Source organism: Rhinolophus sinicus, chromosome 1 (genome assembly GCF_057876585.1).
Source record: "Rhinolophus sinicus isolate RSI-liver-muscle chromosome 1, RSI-T2T, whole genome shotgun sequence".
Classification (NCBI taxonomy): Eukaryota; Metazoa; Chordata; class Mammalia; order Chiroptera; family Rhinolophidae; genus Rhinolophus; species Rhinolophus sinicus.
In genome coordinates this window covers 82,711,695-82,734,608 of record NC_142501.1, presented here as the reverse complement: position 1 = coordinate 82,734,608, position 22,914 = coordinate 82,711,695, and the positions used below count along the sequence as shown (strand labels likewise).

General features: G+C 34.9%; 1 protein-coding gene across 3 annotated transcripts in view; it reads left to right on the top strand.

The window, feature by feature from the left end:
* Positions 1-22,914, top strand: part of KITLG (KIT ligand) — an 88,530-nt gene that overhangs the window by 46,998 nt on the left and 18,618 nt on the right. The window contains exons 3-6 of one of the 3 annotated variants that reach the window (XM_019742153.3): positions 1,114-1,176; positions 15,503-15,673; positions 17,917-18,073; positions 18,818-18,901. In XM_019742153.3, the coding sequence (XP_019597712.3) occupies positions 1,114-1,176; positions 15,503-15,673; positions 17,917-18,073; positions 18,818-18,901 (475 nt within the window). The remainder of the gene's footprint in view (positions 1-1,113; positions 1,177-15,502; positions 15,674-17,916; positions 18,074-18,817; positions 18,902-22,914) is intronic. The other 2 variants (XM_088801117.1, XM_019742154.3) reach the window with 2 other exon arrangements.

Here is a 22,914-nt window from a genome sequence, read left to right as displayed (position 1 = left end):
ACATTATCTATGTCTCACATTGTGTGTTCACCACCCAGAGTCAGTTCTCTTTCTCAGATAGAAATTTTAACATCGCTGGAAGGGTGGGATGACAGAGCCTGCCTTATATGTAGGAAAGGATATGAGAGAACCTGGAACTCTGTATGCCTTGGAAGTCAGTTGCCAGTAGAGCTGTCAACATGGATTGAGTGTTTATAATGTGTTTGACACATTCACTTAACTCAGTTTGTGACTATTTGACATGGGTAGCTTTATCTCCATTTTACAGATGAGAGAAACCAGAGTTCAGATTTGTTACAAATTTCTTGGTTCTAAATCAGGTGCTTGTTCAATTTATGCCATAATGACTGACAGAATGTGTTAGATATATTTTTAAAGCCTTTAAAAGAAACTAACACAGGAGACACCTCAAATGTTCAGCCCTAGGTAATGGATTAAGTTATATCACAGAACTGAATTATTCTAATTTTTTTAATGTTATAAAGTATCTTCATCCCATAAGTAGCATTGTATTTTTGAAGTTTCATTGACTTTTTATTTATTTACTTATTTATTTACTTTTTTAAGAACATGGAACAGTAGTTCTCAAACCTGAGGACTCATCAGAATGACCTGGGGACTTGTTGAGTAAGATTCTGTAGGTCTGGTGTGACCCGAGAATGTGCATTTCTAATAGATTCCCTGGTGATGTTGATACTATATCACTTTGAGAACCAGTGACAAGAAAAATATATTGTATTCCTGATTCTATGGAGGAACAAGTGAGAAAGTAGTCCTGGAAGGGAATTCCAAGACCACAGATGGAAATTGAAATTCAGATCATGTTTCCAAAACTCTGCATATCTTGTACTTAGCCACCCATAACTTGAATTTGGAGTCCAAAATATTTTTACTGATTTTATTTTTGGAGATTGCCTTTGATTACAAAGGGAAATCAAGAATGAATAATCACTGTGTATGTAAATACTGAAATTCAGTGGTAACTTAAAAATGTAACAAGTTTGCATGTGTTTTTCTCCAAACCACTAAAAACAATATGATTTATTGATATGTATGGATTTTCTTACAGTTTTCTTTTTCCTTTTTTTTTTTTTTTTTTTTCGGTCTCTGTAGGTGGCAAATCTTCCAAAAGACTATAAGATAACCCTCAAATATGTCCCTGGAATGGACATTTTGGTACGTAAATTGTGTATTTCTGAGTTTCATTTTACTAGCTGATAAGAGATGGGATTGTTGTATTGAGATAGGAAATTATCTGCCGTTTAGGAGTTTGCTAATTGTCAGAATTTGAAGAAGGTGTCTTTAGAATTTGACTTGCATAGTTTTATTCCTTAAACAACTGCTAAATTTTAGTTATGGTTGAACATTTTAGCACGTGTGTCCTAGAACTGTATCCCCAAAGTAAAATAAGACCATCTTCCTTAGAGCTAGCCACAGATTTCTCTTTTTCCTTTAGCCTCTCCCCAAAAAAGTTTTGAGTGTGAAGTTATGTAAGTTGTTTTGTAATACCTGAAAAGGTCCTATATCAATAAGTCTCTTTCATATTTAATTTGAGAACACAAAATGTTTTATCTCAGAATTTATTAGCAGTGTGATAGATTCTTAGATGTTTACAATAAAAATATGAGGTTGTGATTATGCATACTCCTTTAATACGGCAACCAAGAAATTTTAACTATTTTTCTCATTACATGTTATCAGAATTCATATATGAGGAAATATTTCAAGCATAGGGAATAATGGAATGCCAGTGTACCCATCATGTAGCTTGTCAAACCTTACCACCGTGCAACATTTGCTTCAAATATATTTTTAAATAACGAAACAGTATGACTAAAACCCCTATATGTCCCTTTACTATAGGGACAATTTGTCTCTTAGGAACAATTTGTCTCTTAGGAACAAGTATTCTGAGCTGGAATTTTTCATTCCAATGCATGGTTTTAGGACCTAGCTAAAAACAAGAATGAGGATAGCCTCCTCTGGAGCTGTGTCAAGCAAAAGAGCACACAGCCCTCTCATGTTCTTACAGTTTTACTGCAAGCCATGCATCCATACATTAGATATGATATTTTTTGCATATTTTCATATGTTAATGCTGTTACATTGCATATGCCGTTTCGCAACTAGCTTATATTTGGCAACGTGCCTTTGACATAGAACGTGTTGCTCCATGTCATTTCATTTTAACGACCGTACTGTGTAGAGTTAATGAGAAACCGTTTGGGTTACTCTATTGTGCAAGGCGACATCTTTCCTTAATTAACCAAATACTTATTACATATCTACCTTGTTCGAGTTGTCTAGGCTTTGGGTAATTTCCGTGAATGAGTCCATTAAAAGTATTACCAAGTGTGTTAAGCACCTCACTAAGTCTTTAAAAAAGTCTTTCAAAGACTATAAGGTTGTAATTTCAAGAGAAGGTCAAAGGCATATTTCTCTTCATTAGTAAAGGAAGCTTGTTAGCATGAACTATCTCAAGTTCCTAGAACTCCTTTGGACATGTATCTTCATGTTGAACCAGTTATTCCAAGTCTAGGTCAATGTCCACCCTTTTGAATTAGGAAGAGTTCTCTGGAAATAGGAACGTAAAACTATTGCAGCCTGAAAGTTAATTAATTTAACCATTGGATCACTAGGCAGCAAGTATTTGTTTAGGAAAAACTATGGAAACAGCACTTCACCAGATACTTTAAGAAACAAACACATGCCAATTTAGCCTTATGTTCAAAACCTTGAATAACAACTGGGGAGAAATAATGTGGACTTTTCCAAAATGAGTTCACACCTTTATTTCCTTGGATGATTAGAAAAAACCTGTGAGGAAAGCAGGATAGCTAAGGTGATTCCTATTTTGCAAATGACACACTGAGTCTTACAATCCTAAAGTATTTTTGTCCACGGTTATACAACTCGAGTGGCAGTCTCAGAAAGAAACCCCAGTCATGTGGCTTGACTCTGGGTTACAGAACGTGGTTCTCTAAATAATTACACTAGTGAGGGAAAGTGCTCTGAGTGAAGCATTAAGTAATAAAGATGCACCTTGCTCGGGGCTGGAGAAGCACTTTAGGCCTCGGATTGCCCAAGTCACTCAAAGAAATCATGCAGCTCTTTGAAACACAAGTGTTAAACTGAAAATAATGAAATAGATTATTCTGTGCTGGTGTAATCCTAGATGGTGGTAAATCACAGATTGTAGCATCGGCTGGTAGACAGCAAGAGCCAAACTTGTAAAAATAAAGCCGATTCATTGCCATACATTTTTTCTTGTTTCTGTAATTGAGAAAAGTCCACTATTATTTGATTTTGGCACACCGTCCTGGCACAACTGGAATAATTCTGTTCTTGGCTACCACGATTGGCAGTGAAAACAAGCCTGTGCATAGGGCTTTGGGCAGAAATGGGGTCGTCACTTTGTTTTATTATACCTTCATTTTAAAATGGTCATGTCTGCCGTGATCTGAGGAGTTTCCCAAAGGATAGGCCCCTGAGTACTAGTCAGCAGCTGCCCTATCTTTTGTCTTTAAACAATAATGGGTGGAGTGGGAATGAAAATGGGTACCAGAAATATTCTCTGTGGTCAAAGCCATAAAATTCTGCCCGAGGCACTGGGCAGAAGAAAGCTCTGGAATAGAATACATTTTATGTTTTTTGTTTTTTTTTTAAAAAGTCAGATAAACACTCCTGAAAAGGAGAGGCTACTTCTCTAAGGGCCTTCTTGGAACATTACCTACCAAGTTCTCTCTCACAAATAGCAGGGTGTGATCAACCAGTTGATATTTAAATCTAAGGATAATTACCGATTCTATTTTAAACACCTTGAAGCTATAATATTGCCAGACTGTTAAGATTTCCTTTAAGTTCCTAACCTTAAAAATCCTAAACATTTCGGATCCTTTCTGTTTACTAGTAATGTTACTGTAGAAAGAACAAGAAGTGAATTGCTGAATTTGTGCCACACATCTGCAGTCACTTTCATATGTATAAATCATCTAAGCCATGAGTTGCTTGTGGTGTTTGAGTAAAACAATTATCAGTTTTTAATTAAAGTAAATTACATATTCATAAGTTTTATTTTAACTCTTCATTTGGAAATAATTTCCAATTTACAGAAAAGTTGTAAAACACTCACATGCTCTTTAATCTAGATTTATCTATTTTTAACATTTTGTCTTGCTTACTTTACTAAATGCTTGCTTCCCTTGCACACGTGTTTATTATTTTTCTAAACCTTTTGAGTAAGTTGTATACATAATGTCTGTTTACCCCGAAATACTTCAGTGTATATTTCCTCAGTAAAGGGTTTTCTCTCACATAAGCACAGTGTGGTTGTCAGCTTCAACAAGTTTAGGAATAACTAAAACACGTCAATCTACTGGCTGTATTTCAATTTTATCAAGTCTTTTTTTGGAGGTGGGGGGCATTTCTTTTCCTCCAGCTCGAGAACCAATCTAGTATCATGATTTGCATTTTTACATCAAGTGTGATAGGCAGAATAATGGCTCCCCAAAGGTGTCTTGTGCTATGAATATGTTACCTGACACAGCAAAAGGGACTTTGCAGATGTACATAAGTTAAAGAATTTGAGATGGGGAGAGTAGCCTGGGTTATCCAGATGGGCCCAATCTAATCACATGAATTCTTACATGAATTCTTATGAGGCAGGTGTGTCAGGCCAGAGAGAGGGACTTGAAGATGTTATATTGCTGGCTTTGAAGGTAGAGGAAAGGGCCACAAGCCAAGGAATGCAGGCTGCCTCTAACGGCTGGAAAAGGATTCTTCTGTAGAGCCTCTGAAAGAAACAGAGCCCCACTGAACACCTTGACTTGAGCCTAGTAAGAACTGTTTTGGATGCCTGGCCTCAAGAACTGTAAAATAATATATCTGTTTTGATCACCCAGTTAAGGTTTCCCACTGTTTCTGTGTATTTATCTGTGGTGTTTTAAGTCCAATAAGTTCATGGAAACTAATATGTCATGTGTCTTTAGTCTCCTTTAAGAATTCCTCAGCCTTCCTTTGTATTTATGATATTGAATTTTTTTAGTAATACAGCCTTCCCCTTTAAATAAAATGTTTCTCCTTGAAGCATTTGATGTTTCTTAATGGTTATATTTGTAATATGCATTCCAAGCTTCTATGCTGTAGAAGTGATGATGTCCTCAGGTTATCACATCCAGAGGCACACAATGCCCATCTTTCCCTCCTGGTACTGTTTGTTTTGATCACCCAGTTAAGGTTTCCCACTGTTTCTGTGTATTTACTCATTAGCAACTAATAAGCAATCTTTGGGGGAGGCACTGATTCCTTATCACAGTTCCTAGCATAGATTTAGCATCTATTGATGATTCTTACCTGAACCAGTCTTAACTGACATGTCAATTTTTAATTAAGTTAATTTTTAAAGGCAGGGTTAAACAAGTCACTGGCAATATGTAATGTTACTCTAACCATATGGCTCCCAGCCAGCTTCCATGTGCAACACCCTTCCTCAGGTATGCATGATTTCACTTCTGGACTGTTCTCACCTTCTTTTGCCTGGTCCTGCTGCCTCTGGGCTTTTCCCATCTCCCTGGCCATTCTAGAATTCATCATTTGAGGTTTCAATTTTTTGAGTAGACAGTGATTAATATATATATATATATATATATATATATATATATATATATATATGATCATTTTAACCCTCCTTTTTCATATACTTTGAAAAGTATATTGTTCTTCAGAAGAGCGAAAGGATCTCTCCTTCATTAAGGCCTCCAAGCATTGTGTGATTTGGCACCTTTCCAAATTCTTTTTCAGTCCCTCATCTTCACACGTTCCCTGATGCCGCTATTCCTCTACCCATGGCTTTCTCTGTACCTGGAATGCTGGTGTGTCCTTTTGTTTAGGTCGTTCCCGACTCTTTCAGTGTTGATTTCAGTTCCTTAAGGAAGCCTTCCCTCTGCTACCGGATGAAGCCAAATCTTCCCATTAGAAACTCTTTTCATAACACTCCTTGGAATAGCAGTTTTACATTTATTTGTGGAATTATTTAATTGATAAACTCCCACTTACTTGTAAATTGCATGAGGGCAGGAATTGTGGAGTTTTTGCTTTGTCGTATGTCCTCAGTCCCTAATAGATGATAAGCACTTAGTAAGAATCTGCTGAAAGACAGTGAACAGGGAAGGAAGGAGAAAAGTTCTCCAGCATGTAATCACTTGTAACTTCCCTGAGGTACAAACGTGACCTGAATAGAATCCACAAGATTATGATGATGAGGTGAATGCCTGTAACTCATCACACAATGGCTGCGCCTCAACTTTATTGTTACTGTTATCTTCTTTGAGATCCATGTGCATTTTGTAAAAGATCTTAGATGGAAGAGCTGTGTCATGCAATTTTGAGGACTCATGGTCTCCTTGAACCTTCTGTTACACTACTCTTATTGAGTCCTTTCCATATTCAAAAACTTTCTCAGTGTTCCTCAGGACAGAAGGCTGAAAGCCAAATTCCTGAATCTGATATTCCCCACTCTCCACAATCTTGCCCTACCCTGACCACCTCATTTCAAAACCTGTTATTTCCCAACACAAACGTGCCACCCCAGCGAGATGAGTCCCTGCCTTCTAAAATCACCATGCTTATTCTCAGCTCCAAGACCATTTGGTGCTACTTCCCGTTGCCAGGGTTGCCCCTTTCCTCCCCCTTCCACTCATCCAAATTCTTCGCACAGAATCATGCAATATCCTGGGGGTAAAAAGCATCCTAATGGGCATCTCCTCCAAGGTCAACTTAAGATCCCTCTTTCTCTCAAGGCCATTATCTCCTACTGTTCCAGACCATGTTTCCTCTCCCCTGTATCTATGGGCAGTAAAATTTAATATCATGCTTACTCTGTGCTTTTCCGTGGTGCTAGAGACTCAGTACTCAACAATACCAACATGGTGTCTGCTCTTTGGACCTTACTTTTTAGTTCATTATCTCTGAATTTCTATAGAAGTTGTCCAGAAAGTATTCATTTTGGGTATCTGATCATATAGTGCTTACATAGCTATTTAAAATTTTATGTGTTATATATTTATCTCAAAGTATTGTTGTGAGAAATTAGTAAGGTATGAAAGCTCTGAGATATACTATACATACAGTAAGTGTCAGATGTCACTATTATTATTATGCTTTATTTTCTCTTTTTCCTGTGTTTTTTTAATCTAAAAATTAGGGATCAAATCTTCCACTCCTTTATATTTCCTCCAAGTCGCATAGGTAGTAGCTACTCAAGAACTACTTACCAGTAAGCATGTAACTGTTGGCAAAAGACATCTAATTTTCAAATCTTGAAGGAGCCCATCTTACTTGTTTAGACTCCCTTGGTTCTCACTAACAGTAATAAACTCAAGTTTAACAATAAAAAGTCTCCTTATTGTAATGATACTGAAGAAGAGCATCCCAGTCAAGGGCAAGGATGCAGCCAGAACTCCTGAAGGGACTCCAGTCAGGATTGGAAAACTACCAGGTTTTCCTTTCCCTATCTCTGAATCTCTGCCCCATCCTGTTCTGTTCTGGCAGAATTTATGTCCTCTGTCACCTAGTAGAATGTAGCTGCTCTAGAGCTCTCAAAATTTCAGGTTACAGTTGTGGCCCTGCTCAGAGACTGATTATCGGTTCCTATCACCACTACCAATTTTGGGAAGTGACTTTCTGATTGGCCCATCTGGCTCAGGGGTCCATTGTCCAATCAGCTGTGGCCACAGCACAAGTTCACTAGTTGTAAGTATGGATTGTGAGGGTTGACCCCTTTGATTTGGAGTTACTTCCTACAGAAATAGACAAATAGACACTGTACTTGTCTACTTCTACCTCCCGTATAAGAATTTATTTTTTTAAAGGAATACATATAAAATATTAGTTAAATGAATAAAATATAACATTAAAGGGTGTTTTTTTAAATTTGTGTATTTAAACTACAGCAGCCAGCTTAATGAATAAGTGATTATATTAAGATACTGTTCAGAACATCTAGACCATTACTATGATAGAAATATAATAGAAGCCACATATGTAATCTTGAATTGTGCAGTAGCTACATTTAAAAAAGTGAAAGGAACAATGAAATTATGTATAATAAATTTTATTTAATCCAATAGATCCAAAATATTATCATTTCACCTTGCAATTGACATAAAATTATTAGTGGGATATTTTACATTTTTATATCATTCAAAATCTGCTGTGCATGTCATACCTACAGCACATTCCAGTTCAGACACTAAATTTTCATCAGAAATACTCCATACTTAGATTTTCATAAAATTTACAACTGAAACTGCAGATTCACGTACCTAGCTTTTTCAAGCATACTTAAAAGTTTTCCACTTGCCGAATCAAGTACTTATTTTTAAATTTAAACAAATTAAAATAAAATTAAAATTGTAGTTCCTCAGTCACACTAGCCACATTTTGAGTAATAAGTTGGACAGGTGGCTAATGGCCCCCGTATTGCCTAGCATGGATTACACAGATCCCTTTATTTCACAGAGAAACCGAAGCTCTGGATAGATTGACTTTTCTAAAAATCACAAAGTGTGTTAACAGAGTTGGGACTGGAAACAGCTTCTAGGTCATCATTGCTGCCCTCACCTCCCCATGCCTTTCCTTCCTCACTGTGCTATTTTGTGTCTGGCTCAGGGGCCATTTATAGACCTGCCCTGGGAAACAACACATATTTATAGTGTTTGGGCTGATTACCATCTTAATCAGATTGAGGTTTCTACATCACTTTAATTCAAACACAAAAATACAAAGTCAGAATGCCTAAAAGGAATACTGAAGACCCAAGTTGTTTAGGGAAAAGGACTAAAATAAATCATGACAAGACCCAGCTCATCCGAAAAGGAGTTAAGATTTTGTAGACTATGCACTAGTGATGTGAGCACACAGTATTTTGCAAAGTGCTTTTATGAGAACATTTTAAATTTGCCTGTCCATGGAATGTTTGAGAGTAGCAGGGAAGTGACAGCTTTCTAATCCTAAGTGTAAAAACCAGGGGAGAAAAGAAAGTTCACTAATGGCAACTGACATTTGCTATTTGGTTGTGACAATTGCTTGGAGACATTTTCTTTTATCAGTATGACTCTGGAGGCAGTGAAATGAGACAGAAAGAGCCATTCCCATTCCCGAGATCTCTTAACTGAGCCGAAGGACCAGTGTGCCTGGCCCAAATACAAGACCACAAGAGACATGGTGAACCCGACAAAAAGAATACTTTACGTGCTTTGATTGTACTCACTGAAGAAAGAACAAGGCGAATGTGAGGGGGTCTTGGTTTCTCCTGTTTCTGTGTCTGAATTTGTGGGTAACCTTTGACAAACCACTTCACCACTCTCAGCCTTGGTTTTCCCCTTATGAAATTGGTGAGACTGGACCATATGGTCTTCAGTATTCCTTCCAGATCTAAACTATTGTGATTCTAATGGAATGGCTCTAGATTCTTTTGAATTTGCTCAGCAAGGAGGTACATATGGGAAGCACAAAAGGAAAGAAAGGAATGCTTTGTGCCTTGGGCATTCATACCTCTAATTCTGACAAGATTGAGATTTGACACACATTAAAGTAAACAAAACAAAAACAATCAAATAGGGTGGTGATGCTGGTAATTAGATTAGTTGAATTAGAAGACTGGGTGAATATTCCTTGTGAATAGACTGGGTGAATATTCCTTGTGAATATTCCGCGGGGGCCTCACAGTTTATGAGCCAGGGCTTTTCTCCCTCAGAATCACTGATGGATGTTTCACCTCAACTCTCTATTTTGTTTAATTAATTTCAGGTATACAAAACAACGTACTAGACATTTATCATTTATATCCCTCACAAAGTGATAACCCCCCTATCCCAATCTACTACCCCTCTGACATTGCATACAGCCGTTACATTTCCAGTCTCTATTCCTAGTGCTGTACTCCACTTCTTGTGACCATATATATATATATATATATATATATATATATATATATATATATATATAATTATAGTTGACATTCATTATTGTTTAGCTTCAGCTTCAGGTATACAGTGCAGTGATCAGGCATCTACATCATTCCTGAAATGGTCTCCCTAATAAGACAAGTGTCCATTGGATACCCTACAAAATCTTTACAACCTTATCATATCAATAGATGCAGAAAAAGCATTTGACAAAATCCAGCACCATTTATGATAAAAACGCTTAAGAAAGTGGGAATAGAGGGACCATATCTCAACATAATAAAGGCCGTATATGATAAACCCATAGCTAACATCATACTCAATGGGGAAAAGCTAAAACCATTCCCCTTAAGATCAGGAACAAGGCAAAGTTGCCCACTTTCTCCACTTCTATTCAACATAGTTCTGGAAGTTCTAGCCACAGCAATCAGACAAGAAAAATAAATAAAAGGCATCTAAATCGGTAAAGAGGAAGTAAAATTGTCATTATATGTAGATGACATGATACTATATATAGAGAGAACCCTAAAGACTCCACCAAAAAACTATTAGAACTGATAAATGAATTTAGTAAAGTAGCAGGATACAAAATTAATATTCAGAAATCAGTTGCATTTGTATATACCAATAATAAAATATCAGAAGGAGAAATTAAGAAAACAATCCCATTTACAATTGCTTCAAAGACTATAAAATACCTAGGAATAAATTTAACCAAAGAAGTAAAAGATCTGTACTCAGAAAATTATAAGACACTGAAGAGAGAAATTAAAGAAGATACAAATAGAATAGTGGAATCACCTCAACTCTTGTAGAGAACCCTCTCACAGTGTAGATACCTGTTAGGCTCACTAAGGAAGCACACAGATACCTCTCTAGGAACAGTACCAAATGGAAAATGATGCCAAGTGCATCCACGAAGACAGGTTATACAGCGGGCCCTTGAATAAGGTCACTTTGTTATTATAACATTGATACAATGTCATAGAACTTAATTCTCGTTAAATATAAAGTACAAAGAAAAACATAAATATATAAATCAATTACCATATAGTAAAGATGGTTTTGTTACATATTGTTTCACTTAAAAACGCAGAACCTACCAACAGTGTTAATTGAGTATGTACTGTCATACAGCTTGTCCACCTTCTGCTTCTAATTACGTAAAACTCGTGGTGACTGCGGTTAGACACTCCTCTCTCTGCATCTAAGACTGATGCAGAATAATGTGTCAAATTCTTTCAACTAATAAACTAGAACAGTGTCTTGAATGAAACAGGAAGATGGGAAGAAGAAAGCTTGCCAGACTTAGTAAGTCCCCAAAATGTTTTTAAAGCATACACTTTATTTCAGCCTGGGTCTCAAATTTACCAGTTCTGGAGCTGCAGAGGTGTTATAGTACACATCTTATGGAATTCATATATCATCTATTTTAAATTTATGTGTAGTTTTAGATTGTGCATGGTTATGTTCATTGCTAGTCTTTGGAAGTGGTCACATTCCTGGTTATGTTTAGAATGCTTTTAATTATAGTAGTTATTACATCTTTTATTGAATCATTTGGTTAAATCAATTTGGTGCTCATTGTCCTTTAAAATCCCTTAGAAAGTTCACAGTTTTTAACAACATCTTCAGTGGTAGGGGCATGTTAGGTCAAGGATATTGATTCAATATCATTGATTTCAGTTAGCATTCTAGAATGACACATGTCATAAAAATGTACAAATGTAAAGGATATGCTGTTCCAGTAGTCCTTGTTAGAGCTGCTGTAATGTAAGACAGAAGCTACTAAGAAAGAAGGTAAGAAATTGAGATTATGGCATTAAAGAAAATCCAGACAAACTTTCCCTTTCAAAACAAGGACTGTATTTCTTTTTATGTATATGGGTGAATAAAATAAAACTAAATTATATGTACTTCAGGAATTTGCAAGGTACTCTTTACATCATGACTTTGACATCCTGTATGGCTTTTGTCAACTTTCCTAATCCTTCACATTCTTCTATTAGTAAAGTAAAGAACATTATTTATATCTTACATTCTTCTAATTAATATTGTGAGTTAATATTTATATTGAACTATTTAAGTTTAAAATGGTCTCTGAAAGATAAGCAATAGTGACCATAAAGCCTGTTATTAAAGCAAAAGAACAACATTATATCTGTGAACTTCACAACCTTTCATTATCCATTTCCTAATCATAATCTTAAAAGAGTTGAAAAACAGAAAGACCTCCTATTATCTCACACATGAAATATTCAGTTCACCTTGTTTTGTTCTCTTTGCAAATCATTGACTATATTTAATTAAAAAGAAAATACGAAACTGCTTGACGTTCTAGTTAAAACTGGTTTCCTCTCTTGCAGGCAGACAGGTCAAAACTGGCTGATATTTTTATTATTTGTTGAACTCAGTTTTATCTTTAATAAATCCAAGAATCTTAAAAAGCTAAACTATAACTATTTACACAAATTAATGAAAATATAAAACTTTGAATCCATTATACAGTCTTTTCCAAGGAAATTATGGCAAGAATGAATAAAGAATGAAATACTACTTAAGGATGTTTAAAAATATCTTTTTCAGCAGTGTAGTCCAGAAGTTTGTAACATATCAACTGTCAATAAATTTTTCATTACTTTAAAAGGACAGATATCAGGCTAGGATTAGATTGTGGGATTTCCGTGATGTAACTAAGAAATTCCAGGTTTAGGGTTGAAAATTTTACTGGAAAAAGTTGATTGCTTGGACTGTTGATTACGTATGTGAAAACGGGAGAGTGGTTGGCAGTGAGGGCATAGTAATAGCTAAATAAGAACTTGAATGCAGAATGTAAACATGGAGTTCAGTTGAAAATAGGGATAAACAGAAGTGTCAGTAAGCATGGGAGTTTAAATATAAGATACATATAGGTAAAATACTTATTTTCTATTTAACCACAAAAAAGTGATGAAAAAAATAAAAGAGAGAAACTATTTAAGACAAAGAGCACAGTAACAAAAGGAGTACCTTAGTTCAGTTCAAAGCAAGGGGATTTAATTTGGTTTCTCCATGTCAGAAGATGAAAGAGAAGGATAGGCAAGAAATGTTTAGAAAGTGAAGCAAGGAGAAAATTTGAAAAGATTAATATGTGGATTCTGCTTGCCACAGAACAATTTGCACAATTCTAATGGAATTAACTAGTTGGTAAAGGCTGTTCTACCACATAAGTGTTCTTCAAACTGTATTTATAGTATGTGCTGTATTTTATATTCTAGGAAATCTGCTCTAGGTTGATGAGTTGAGGAAATGACCTAATTGAATTATTCCCACTAGGGATTTGTTTATTCTACTTATCTGAAGCCAAAGCCAACAATCCTAAAACTTTTGAATGTCATTTAACGCTTCCAGGAATTGGAACTTACCTATCTATAGATAAACCAGTTTCTTTTTTGCATGTATTGTATCAATTAAATCTGTTCTATTAAATGAATATAAAATGGCCCCCTTGTATAATGTAGAATAAATAAATTACTTGACTTTTCCCCACAGGAATACTTTGCTGGTGAGTCAAGAAATAAAGTTTAGTGGTTTGATTCCTTTTACATGCATCAGTTACTCTCTATGATTGCAATACAAGTTATATTAAATTATTTAGGATATTAATAATCCAAGTCAGTGTTAGCTATCCCTAAAATTGTCTTATTTTTCTCACTGTAACGTATTAGCAGAGTAAAAAATAAGTCAGAGCTACTACTTAAAAGGTAATGTTAAAATATATTAATACAGTCTATGAACTTATGACCAATTCTATGTTAAGTAATATTACCTTAACTTAAAAAATATTAAAATCAATTCAAATATGCTAAGAAGTTCTTCCTAATAATCTAAACCATTATTGATCCACAGCCAGTTATAGCAGAGGTCAGGAACTGTAGCCCCTAAGCTAGATCCAATCTACTGCCTGATTTTGTTTGCTAGCCAGCTGAGATTGGTTTTTACCGATGAACATTTGCAGACTACTGTGTTTCCCCGAAAATAAGACCAAACCGGAAAATCAGCCCTAGCATGATTTTTCAGGATGACATCCCCTGAACAGAAGCTCTAATGCGTCTTTTGGAGCAAAAATTAATGGAAGACCTGGTCTTATTTTCGGGGAAACACAGTATTTGATGATAGAGAATGCTGACTTGGAATCTCAACTAAGCAAAATGTTGACCAGAAATAAAGAAATCCATTTTCTTGTTGATAGACCCATATTGCAAAGAAATTAAATTCAGTTATTATGAAAAAGATTGTATTCAATTAGTATTACATTTTAAATTTTGTAATAAAATTTGGGGGACATTTGTTTTGTCTTGTATAAACATATGTACAATAATATTCGTGAGTTTTACCTCTTGGCATACAAAGCCTAATATATTTACTATCTGGCCCTTTACAGAATGTGTGGAGCCTTGATGTAAATATTTCTTTCTCATTCATTCGTCTTTTTATATACTCATGCATCAGTTCAGCAAATAGCTTCTGAGCGACTCCTATATGCCAGGCACTTTTATAAGTGAGGGACAAGATTTTATAAAAATGCTGCCCTCATGAGACTTACATTCAAATTATGTATGTTATTATCTCCTCACAACTACCTGGTTCCATTATTTCCAATCTACAGACAGGCAAAGTGAGGTTCAGAGAATTTGTGTAGCTTGCCTGTAGTCTCTTAGCTGAATTGAACCCAGTTATGCCTGATTCTAAGATTTGAGTTTCTAACCATTGGGCAGGATTGGCTTCATGGCTGGCTTTGTTGGAGGGGCTCCATACATGGTTTAATGCTCTGCTGTCACCATCTTGAAATTCTTAATCATGTTTTGAACAAGTTTTTGAACAATAAATACAATCTCATTTTGCCCTTGGCCCCAGAAATTATGTAGCTGGTCCTTCTACTAAGGCAAAAGTGCTTCTCTGTCAGACCACATTTCTGCCAGGCTGGCTTTTTTTCTTTTTTTTTTTTTTTGTTGTTGTTTTTTTTTGGAAGGGGGATTTAATACCCACATGAATTCATCTATAAAGAGGGCTTGAAATCTGTCAAACACTTTAGAAAAATAAGCTATTATTAATGCATTATTTCATGTTCTGGTGCACCAGGAAACTGGAAGTTCCTTGGAAGATCTTGAGGCCTAAGTCTGTCTCTCACAATAATGTTTTGTAAGTTCCTCTGCGTCTAAAGCTCTTTTAAGAACATATTGAATAAAGAATATTCTTCAGTAGAATTAAATTCCATTAATATCTGAACCTTGGTAAGAGTAAAAGTTGACTGTGTCTTGTCTTGATTTATATTTCCATGGAAGAGCAGAATCTTTACCATCAATGCTTTCCTCTGATCTATATGCATTTGTAATTTTTGAAACAGATGTTAGATCTGACTTAAAACACAAGAACTGACCTGTTCTGATGTAAGGAAGTCAATGATTGAAACATTGATGTCTTTGAAGGGCTCTCCGAGTTTACTATATTTAAAATATTATAGGTGCTTTATGTTTCTTTCTTTCAATTTCTTGCAGCCCAGTCATTGTTGGATAAGTGAAATGGTGGAACAATTGTCAGTCAGCTTGACTGATCTTCTGGACAAGTTTTCGAATATTTCTGAAGGCTTGAGTAATTATTCTATCATAGACAAACTTGTGAAAATAGTGGATGACCTTGTGGAGTGCATGGAAGGACGCCCATTTGAGGTAACCTTGTATTCACTGGGCTTGCTCTTTACTACTTGTCTCTAAAACCTATGCTGATTGAGAGGGTGGGGAGGTGGGGGTGGGGGCATCTTTGTATGTGCGATTTTTAATATATAAACTTTTAATTTAAAAATATCTTGAAAGATGAGCACAGAAATAGGTGCTTTTCATTATACCACAATGTTGAAGTGCACATGAAATCCTAAATGTTGTCATTTAATATAAAAATAATTCACATGACAGTGTAAAAACAGCCCTAACTTTATTTCATAAGTGAATGGAATTCCCATAACTTTCCTAGTAGGTTGCAAATGTTCATTTACCTTTAAATGGAATATTATCTACAGTGAACACTTATACTTGATCTCTTAGCAAGAGGAATCAAGTCATAACAAAAAGTGCACTTTAGATCTCCAAGTCATTTTAGAAATAGTTGTTACCAACTTCAGAATATGGGCATGGCAATGATTTGGGTTCTAGGCATACCTAAGAGGCAGTGTACCACTAGGGATTCATATGAAGTGTTGGATTTCAAATCCTGACACTGTCACTAATTTGCTTTGTGAACTTAACCTCTTTGTGCTCACTTTCTTTATGCCTGAAATGGGACAATGACAGGATCTATCTCATAGAGTTGACATTAAGTAATTCCTGATGAGTGCTTCTGCATTGTGTCTGGCAAAATAAATGTTAAGAAATATTATTATTGTTATTATTATTATTATATTACACTGTGACTGTAATAGAATAGGTCTTGGGAGACATGCTTTGGCATAGAGTTCACAAGCCAAGATTTAGAGTACAGGCCTTCTAGAAGTTTAAATCTAAGATTTTATATATGATTCTGTACCATAATATTCAAATACTCCTTCACCGTTGAAATTCCAGTTACTCTTTAAGACCAAACATCAATCCCATTTGTTTCTCCAATCTCAAAATTCTTATGCTAATAACCTAATCGTTATATTTATTAACTTCTGTTGTTTTACATTCTAATGTCTGAGTCAGAATGTATCTTACAATCAATGACATCTTACAGTTTACATCTCTTTTTATATCTTGTTAGTACAAATAGTGTGCCAAGGGCATTGATAAGAAGCAGAGGTCACAAAAAGTAGGGTATATCAGACAAGATGTCATGAAGGAAATCACGTATGCATTGGGGCTTGAAAGATGAGTTAGGTGTTCAGTAAATGGCAATGTCAGGAAGAGAGTTCCAAATACGAAACAATGTACATTAAGTGATCGTGACACTATGGCTGGTATCCAGGAAATTCGTATCAGTAGTTTTCAGTTGTTTTGGAGATTGTGTATATATATGTATAAAACACTGAGAGGAGTACGTAGTAAGTGCTACTATGTAGATGTTAACTCTTATTATTACCTGATTTGCTTTATAGATAATCATGCATTTATGAATTCCTAAAATATAGCTTTGATTTGTATTGGGGGACTTTATAGAAATTAATCATACTCTTTATTCTTTTGTGACTTGCTTCTTTCACTCAGCATTATAAAGATTTATATTTTGATGCATATAGTTGTGGTTAATTTTTTACTGCTTATAGAACATTCCATTGATTCAACATACCACACTGTATTAAACCACTCTCCTGTTGATTGATTTAAGCATTTATAAACAACTGCTGCAGAACTTTCTTACATGTCTTGTGGTACATAGTGCAAAAGCTTCACCAGAGTATTCACTTAGTATTCAATTTCTGGGTCACAGGTTGGGCACGTGTCCAGCTTTACTAGATAATATCAAATGGGCCAATTTATATCATTCCACCAGTGTATGAGTCCCTTTAGCTCCATCCATGTCCTTGTCAATATTTGGCATCACCAGACTTTTTAATTTTTGGTTATTTGGAGGCTGTGTTATGGAGGTTTCTTTTTCTTTTGCTTTCTTTTATCTTTTTTTAATAAGGAATGATTTTAATGAACACCTTTAAAGAGCAATGCCTCTAATTTGTTGTTCGGATTATTTTACTGTTATGGCATTGTAATTCACTTTACTCACCCCCAACGCCTACCATCTTCCTTTTATCCAGAGTAGAGCCTCAGACTGAACTGGGTGGGATCACTACCCTTTTGTGCTAATTTGAGTTATGCATGTTAAAACAGTTGTCTTAAGAATGTTAGTTTTCCTTGAATCTTTGAAGGACAGAGTTTATTACTTTGACATCAGTTAAATTTCTGGCTATTAGAAAAATATAATTCTCTTTCTTTTCTTTGTCTAGAATGTAAAAAAGTCATCTAAGAGCCTAGAATCCAAGCTGTTTACTCCTGAAGACTTCTTTAGAATTTTTAATAGATCCATCGATGCCTTCAAGAACTTGGAGATGGTGTCATCTAAACCTAATGAATGTGTGGTTTCTTTAACAAGCCCTGAAAGAGGTAAGACATATAAGCATTTCTGGTTTAAATGTTAAAAGCAAGCCCGAGTCTTATATGTGTAGGTAAGAATCTACCTCTACCTCAAATATATGTGTAGGTAGAGAAAGACGTATGCGTGTTATGTCTAACATAAAAGTAAATATCAATACCACAAAATAAATGAATGGTTGTAGGTTTGTTTTTCAAACCAAAATAACAGTCATGATGTTCAAATTGATAAACTGCATAGGAGTAAACAATAAATGAGATAGTCACTTATATTTTTTCTTATCTGATATGTACTCGTAATGTACAATAATGTTATTCTTCACCTCCCGTCTCCTTAATGTCCCCTTCTCAAATCGTTTCCTAAAGGGTCTACCACTGAATCATGAATTCTGACCTTCACTAGTTGCTCTGTATTGAGACTCTTTTTCCCCACTGGGTCCCTATAATACAAAATCTTAATGTCATTGCTTTTTATTTAAAAAAAAAAAAGAAAGAAAAAAAAGACCAATTACCAACAATTTGCATTATTTACATTTATTAGTATGTGTAGACAATGATTCCTTGTTCTATAAGGTGACTGTGGTGAATTTCTTAATAAAAATAGAACAGCAGCAACACCCAGGATGAAATAAATAGGCTCTGACTAACCTAGATTTGGGAAGAGGACCTGGAAAGCACTCTGGTATTGCACTTGGCCTTGTGGGGACTCTATGTAAATCGCCATGCAACACTGAAACATTATTGCTTTCTATTTAGATTCCAGAGTCAGTGTCACAAAACCATTTATGTTACCCCCTGTTGCAGCCAGCTCCCTTAAGAATGACAGCAGTAGCAGTAATAGTAAGTACACGTATCTGATTTAATGCATGCATGGCTCCAGTTAGCGTCTATATAGGAGTATTGCATGGGCTACAATTATTACTGTTAATAATTTTCCAGTACTGTTCTTCCTGCTATGGTCTTCCTGAGAATTAGATACTAGGTTTATAGAACTGGGTTTCCCTAAAATTTGAGATAACAATTAGAAAATTGGGCCAATAAATTTTCTGCTAAGATTAGTTTAAATAAGGGATGAAATTACTTTTACCACTATGATTTAAGCTGTTTTCGTTGTTGACCTAAAATACATTCTGTGTAGAATTTGCCTGACAAAAATAGAATTTTAAAATGGAAAGTACAAATGCTGGTTGTATAGAATTGCAAGGATATTTTCAGTTTTGTACATATCACTGTTTACTGTTGTGTGTTTGGGAATTTGATGATTTTGTTATTTTACTATAAAATTATATGTTGGAAGAGAATATGCTTCTTTCCCTGAAATTTGTGTCCTCTGTCCAAGAGCCCAGTTTCCTGGAAGTCTAATATTCTCTTTTCAAATCTACACAAAGGTTACTATAAAGGTCACTGGATTTAGTAAATATTCTGACCCTCTAGTCTCGTGGAAGGTGTAAGAGTTAAAAATTCATCCTGTGATCATACCTAAGAAAGTCATTCCTTAAGACTTAGTAATGGGGCACTGTCATATGTCCAGGGACATCGAAGACATGTGTAAAAAGAAGTCATCAATTTATTACAAATCCGCCATATCAATTCTGCAATTCAGAAAATTTAAAAAAAAGAACCTTTAATATCCAATTGGATTGGCAATTTTTGCTACCAAACCCTGACCCGAAGTGAGATGAGGCTATTCATAGGCTTCATCCATCTAAAAGTGAGCATTTATACATTTCACTACAGAAATATTAATATGTTTGATTTGTAGGGTACTATACAGACCTCACTGAGGATATTAAATGATACACAATATTTGCAGGACAGAACCTCTAAAATCTAAAATGCTGAATTATATAACATATCTGAAAAGTTTTGTAAAAGGACTATATGTGTGCTAGTCAATTAAAGTCTTTCCTATTAATTATGGATTTTGTTAATCTTTTCAAAGAAGCAACTTTTGGCTTTTTAAATTGTTTGTTCATATTGCATTGATTTCTAATCGTTATTATTTTCTTCATTCTACTTTGGGTTTAATTTGCTCAACTTGTTCTAGCTTCTTAAGGTGGAAAAATTACATCATTGATTTTAAACCCTTCTTCTAATAATAAGCAAGAACCTAAAAGGTATAAATGTCCTCGTGACACACCAGCTTTAGTTGCATTTCACACGTTTTGATATGCTGTGTTTCCATTGCCATTTCTTTAAAAATATTTAAAAATTCTCTTTGTGATTTCTTCTTTGATTCATGGATTGTTTGATGTCTAAAAATGTGTTTCTTCTATATATCTTTTTTTTCTAAATCAATTCCATTATTGTTAGAGAACATAAATTGTAATCTTTTAAATTTTGAGACTCATTTTATGTGCATTTTTCAGATATCATGTGTAGTATTCTCAAATTTGATCAAAGTGGTTGACAGTGTTGTTCAGATCTTCTACATCTTTATTAAAATTTTTGTCTAATTTTTTGTTAGTTACTGAGAAAGGGGCATTAAAAGTCTTTCCTTTCAATTGAGGATTTGGCCTTTCTCCTTTTTAAAGTACATCTCTGATAGACAAGATATAGTTGGGCCTTGCTATTTTATATAGTCTTTCTGACTTTTAGATTGTTTCATTTATAGCTATAACTATTTAATATAGTAATTAGTATGGTTGGATATGGGTTTACCGTTTTGTTGTTTCCTGTTTGCGTATAGATCCTCTGTTCTTCCTTTTTGCCCTCTTTTGGGTTAAATTGTGTGTGTGTGTGTGTGTGTGTGTGTGTGTGTGTGTGTGTTCTATTTTAATCACTCTGTTGGATTTTTAACAGCACCTCCTGGCATCATTATATTTTGGTGGCTTTAGGAATTACAACATACATCTTAATTTATAACATTCTACTTAGAGTTAGTTAATATTGTAACACTTGAAAAATATGTAAGAACCTTGAAACAGGATAGTGCCACTTACTCACAACCTTATTTTGTGCTGTGTTGACATATTCTCATATATCTACATTGTTACAAACTCCATAATACAATCTTAAAATTATTGCTTTAAACCATCATTCTTTTATATTTACCTACGTATTTATTATTTGTTGTACTCTTCATTCTCTTTTGTAGATCAAGTTTCCATTCAGTGTTACTTCCTTTCAGGCTGAAAAACTCCCTTTAGCATTTCTTATACTGCACATTTGCGGACAACAATGTTTTTCCTTTCATTGAAATGAGTCTTTATTTTGTCTTTAGTATTGCAGGTACTTTGTACTAGATATAAAACTCAGGTTAACAGAATTTTTTTCTTTCAGTCTTTTAAAGATGTTATTCTGTCTTCCTGCTTCTATTGTTTCTGACAAAAAGGCTCCAACATGTGTATTTTGTTTTTCCTCATATATCCTGGGTCATTTTTCCCTCTGCTTTTTTTCTTTCAAAATGTTCTTCTGTTTATCAGTTTAACTGAGATGCACGCCTAGGAAAGTTGTTCTTTTTTTTTTTTTTTAACATTTATCTTTCTTGTTGTTTGTCAAGCTTCTAGGATGTGTAAGTTTATTTCCCTTAAATTGGGGCAAATTTAAAAATAAATTTTTTTTTCATTTTCTCACGTCTCCTTCTGAGACACCAATCACATATATGGAGCAGTTTGATACTGTCTCACAGATTATGGAGACTTTGTTCAGTGTTTTTTTGTTTGTTTGTTTGTTTTCTTACCTCTCTTTTCTCCATTCTTTGAAATGAATAATTTCTACTTATCTGTTATCAACTTCCCTGACTCTTTCTTCTGCCATTGCTAATCTGCTAAATTTTTCATCCAGCATTTAAAATTTTTCTTTAATTAAGACTTTAGTTTTTTAGAGCAGTTTAAGGTTCACACCAAAATTGAGGGGAAGGTACAGAGATTTCTCACATACCCCCTGCACCCATAGCACATGTACATAGCCTCCCATTATCAACATCCCCTCACCACCAGTGGTACATTTGTTACAACTGATGTTGAACCTACATTGACACGTCATAATCACCCAAAGTCCTGAGTTTACATAGGGTTCACTCTTCGTGTTGTACATTCTATGGATTTGGATCCAGTGCATTTTTTTTCATTTCTAAGTTTGTACTTCATCTTATAGAATTTCCATTTGATTACTTTTATATTTCATATTTTTTCTGCTGAAATTTTTCTCTGTATAGTCATTAGTACATTATTTTCTTTTTTTGCCCTTGGGTATAGTTACAATAGCTGCTCTAAAGTTCTTGTCTCCTAAATTCGACGTGTAGTTTATCTCAGGATTATTTCCTACTAACTGATTTTCTTTTTTTTCTCTATATGGGTTATATTTCCCTTTCGATCACTAGTAATTTTTAAGGATATGCTGGATTACTGAATATCTAGATGTTGTCAGATTCCTTCGGAGACTGTTGAGTTTTGTTCCAATCAGCAGTTCGATTACAGTAGGACCCCCTTATCCATGGTGTTTGCTCTCTGTGGTTTCAGTTACCCCAAGTCAACTGCAGTCTGAAAGTACTAAATGGAAAATTCCAGAAATAAACAATTCATAAGTTTTAAGTTGTGCACTGTTCTGAGTAGCATTGTCTCACTCCATCCCACAGGGACATGAATCCTTCCTTTGACTGGAGTATCTATACTGTACACATTCCGTGCCTGTTAAGTCACCTAGTAGCTGTCTTGGTTTATCACACTGTTTCTCTGACAGAGAGAGCGGAGAGGGGGGCTTCTCACCACATTCACATATGTGGTGTTTCTCACCACATTCAGATAACTTTTATTACAGTATGTTGTTACCATTGTTCTATTTTATTATTGTTGTTAATCTCTTACTGTGCCTAGTTTATAAACTAAACTTTATTATAGGTATGTTCATAG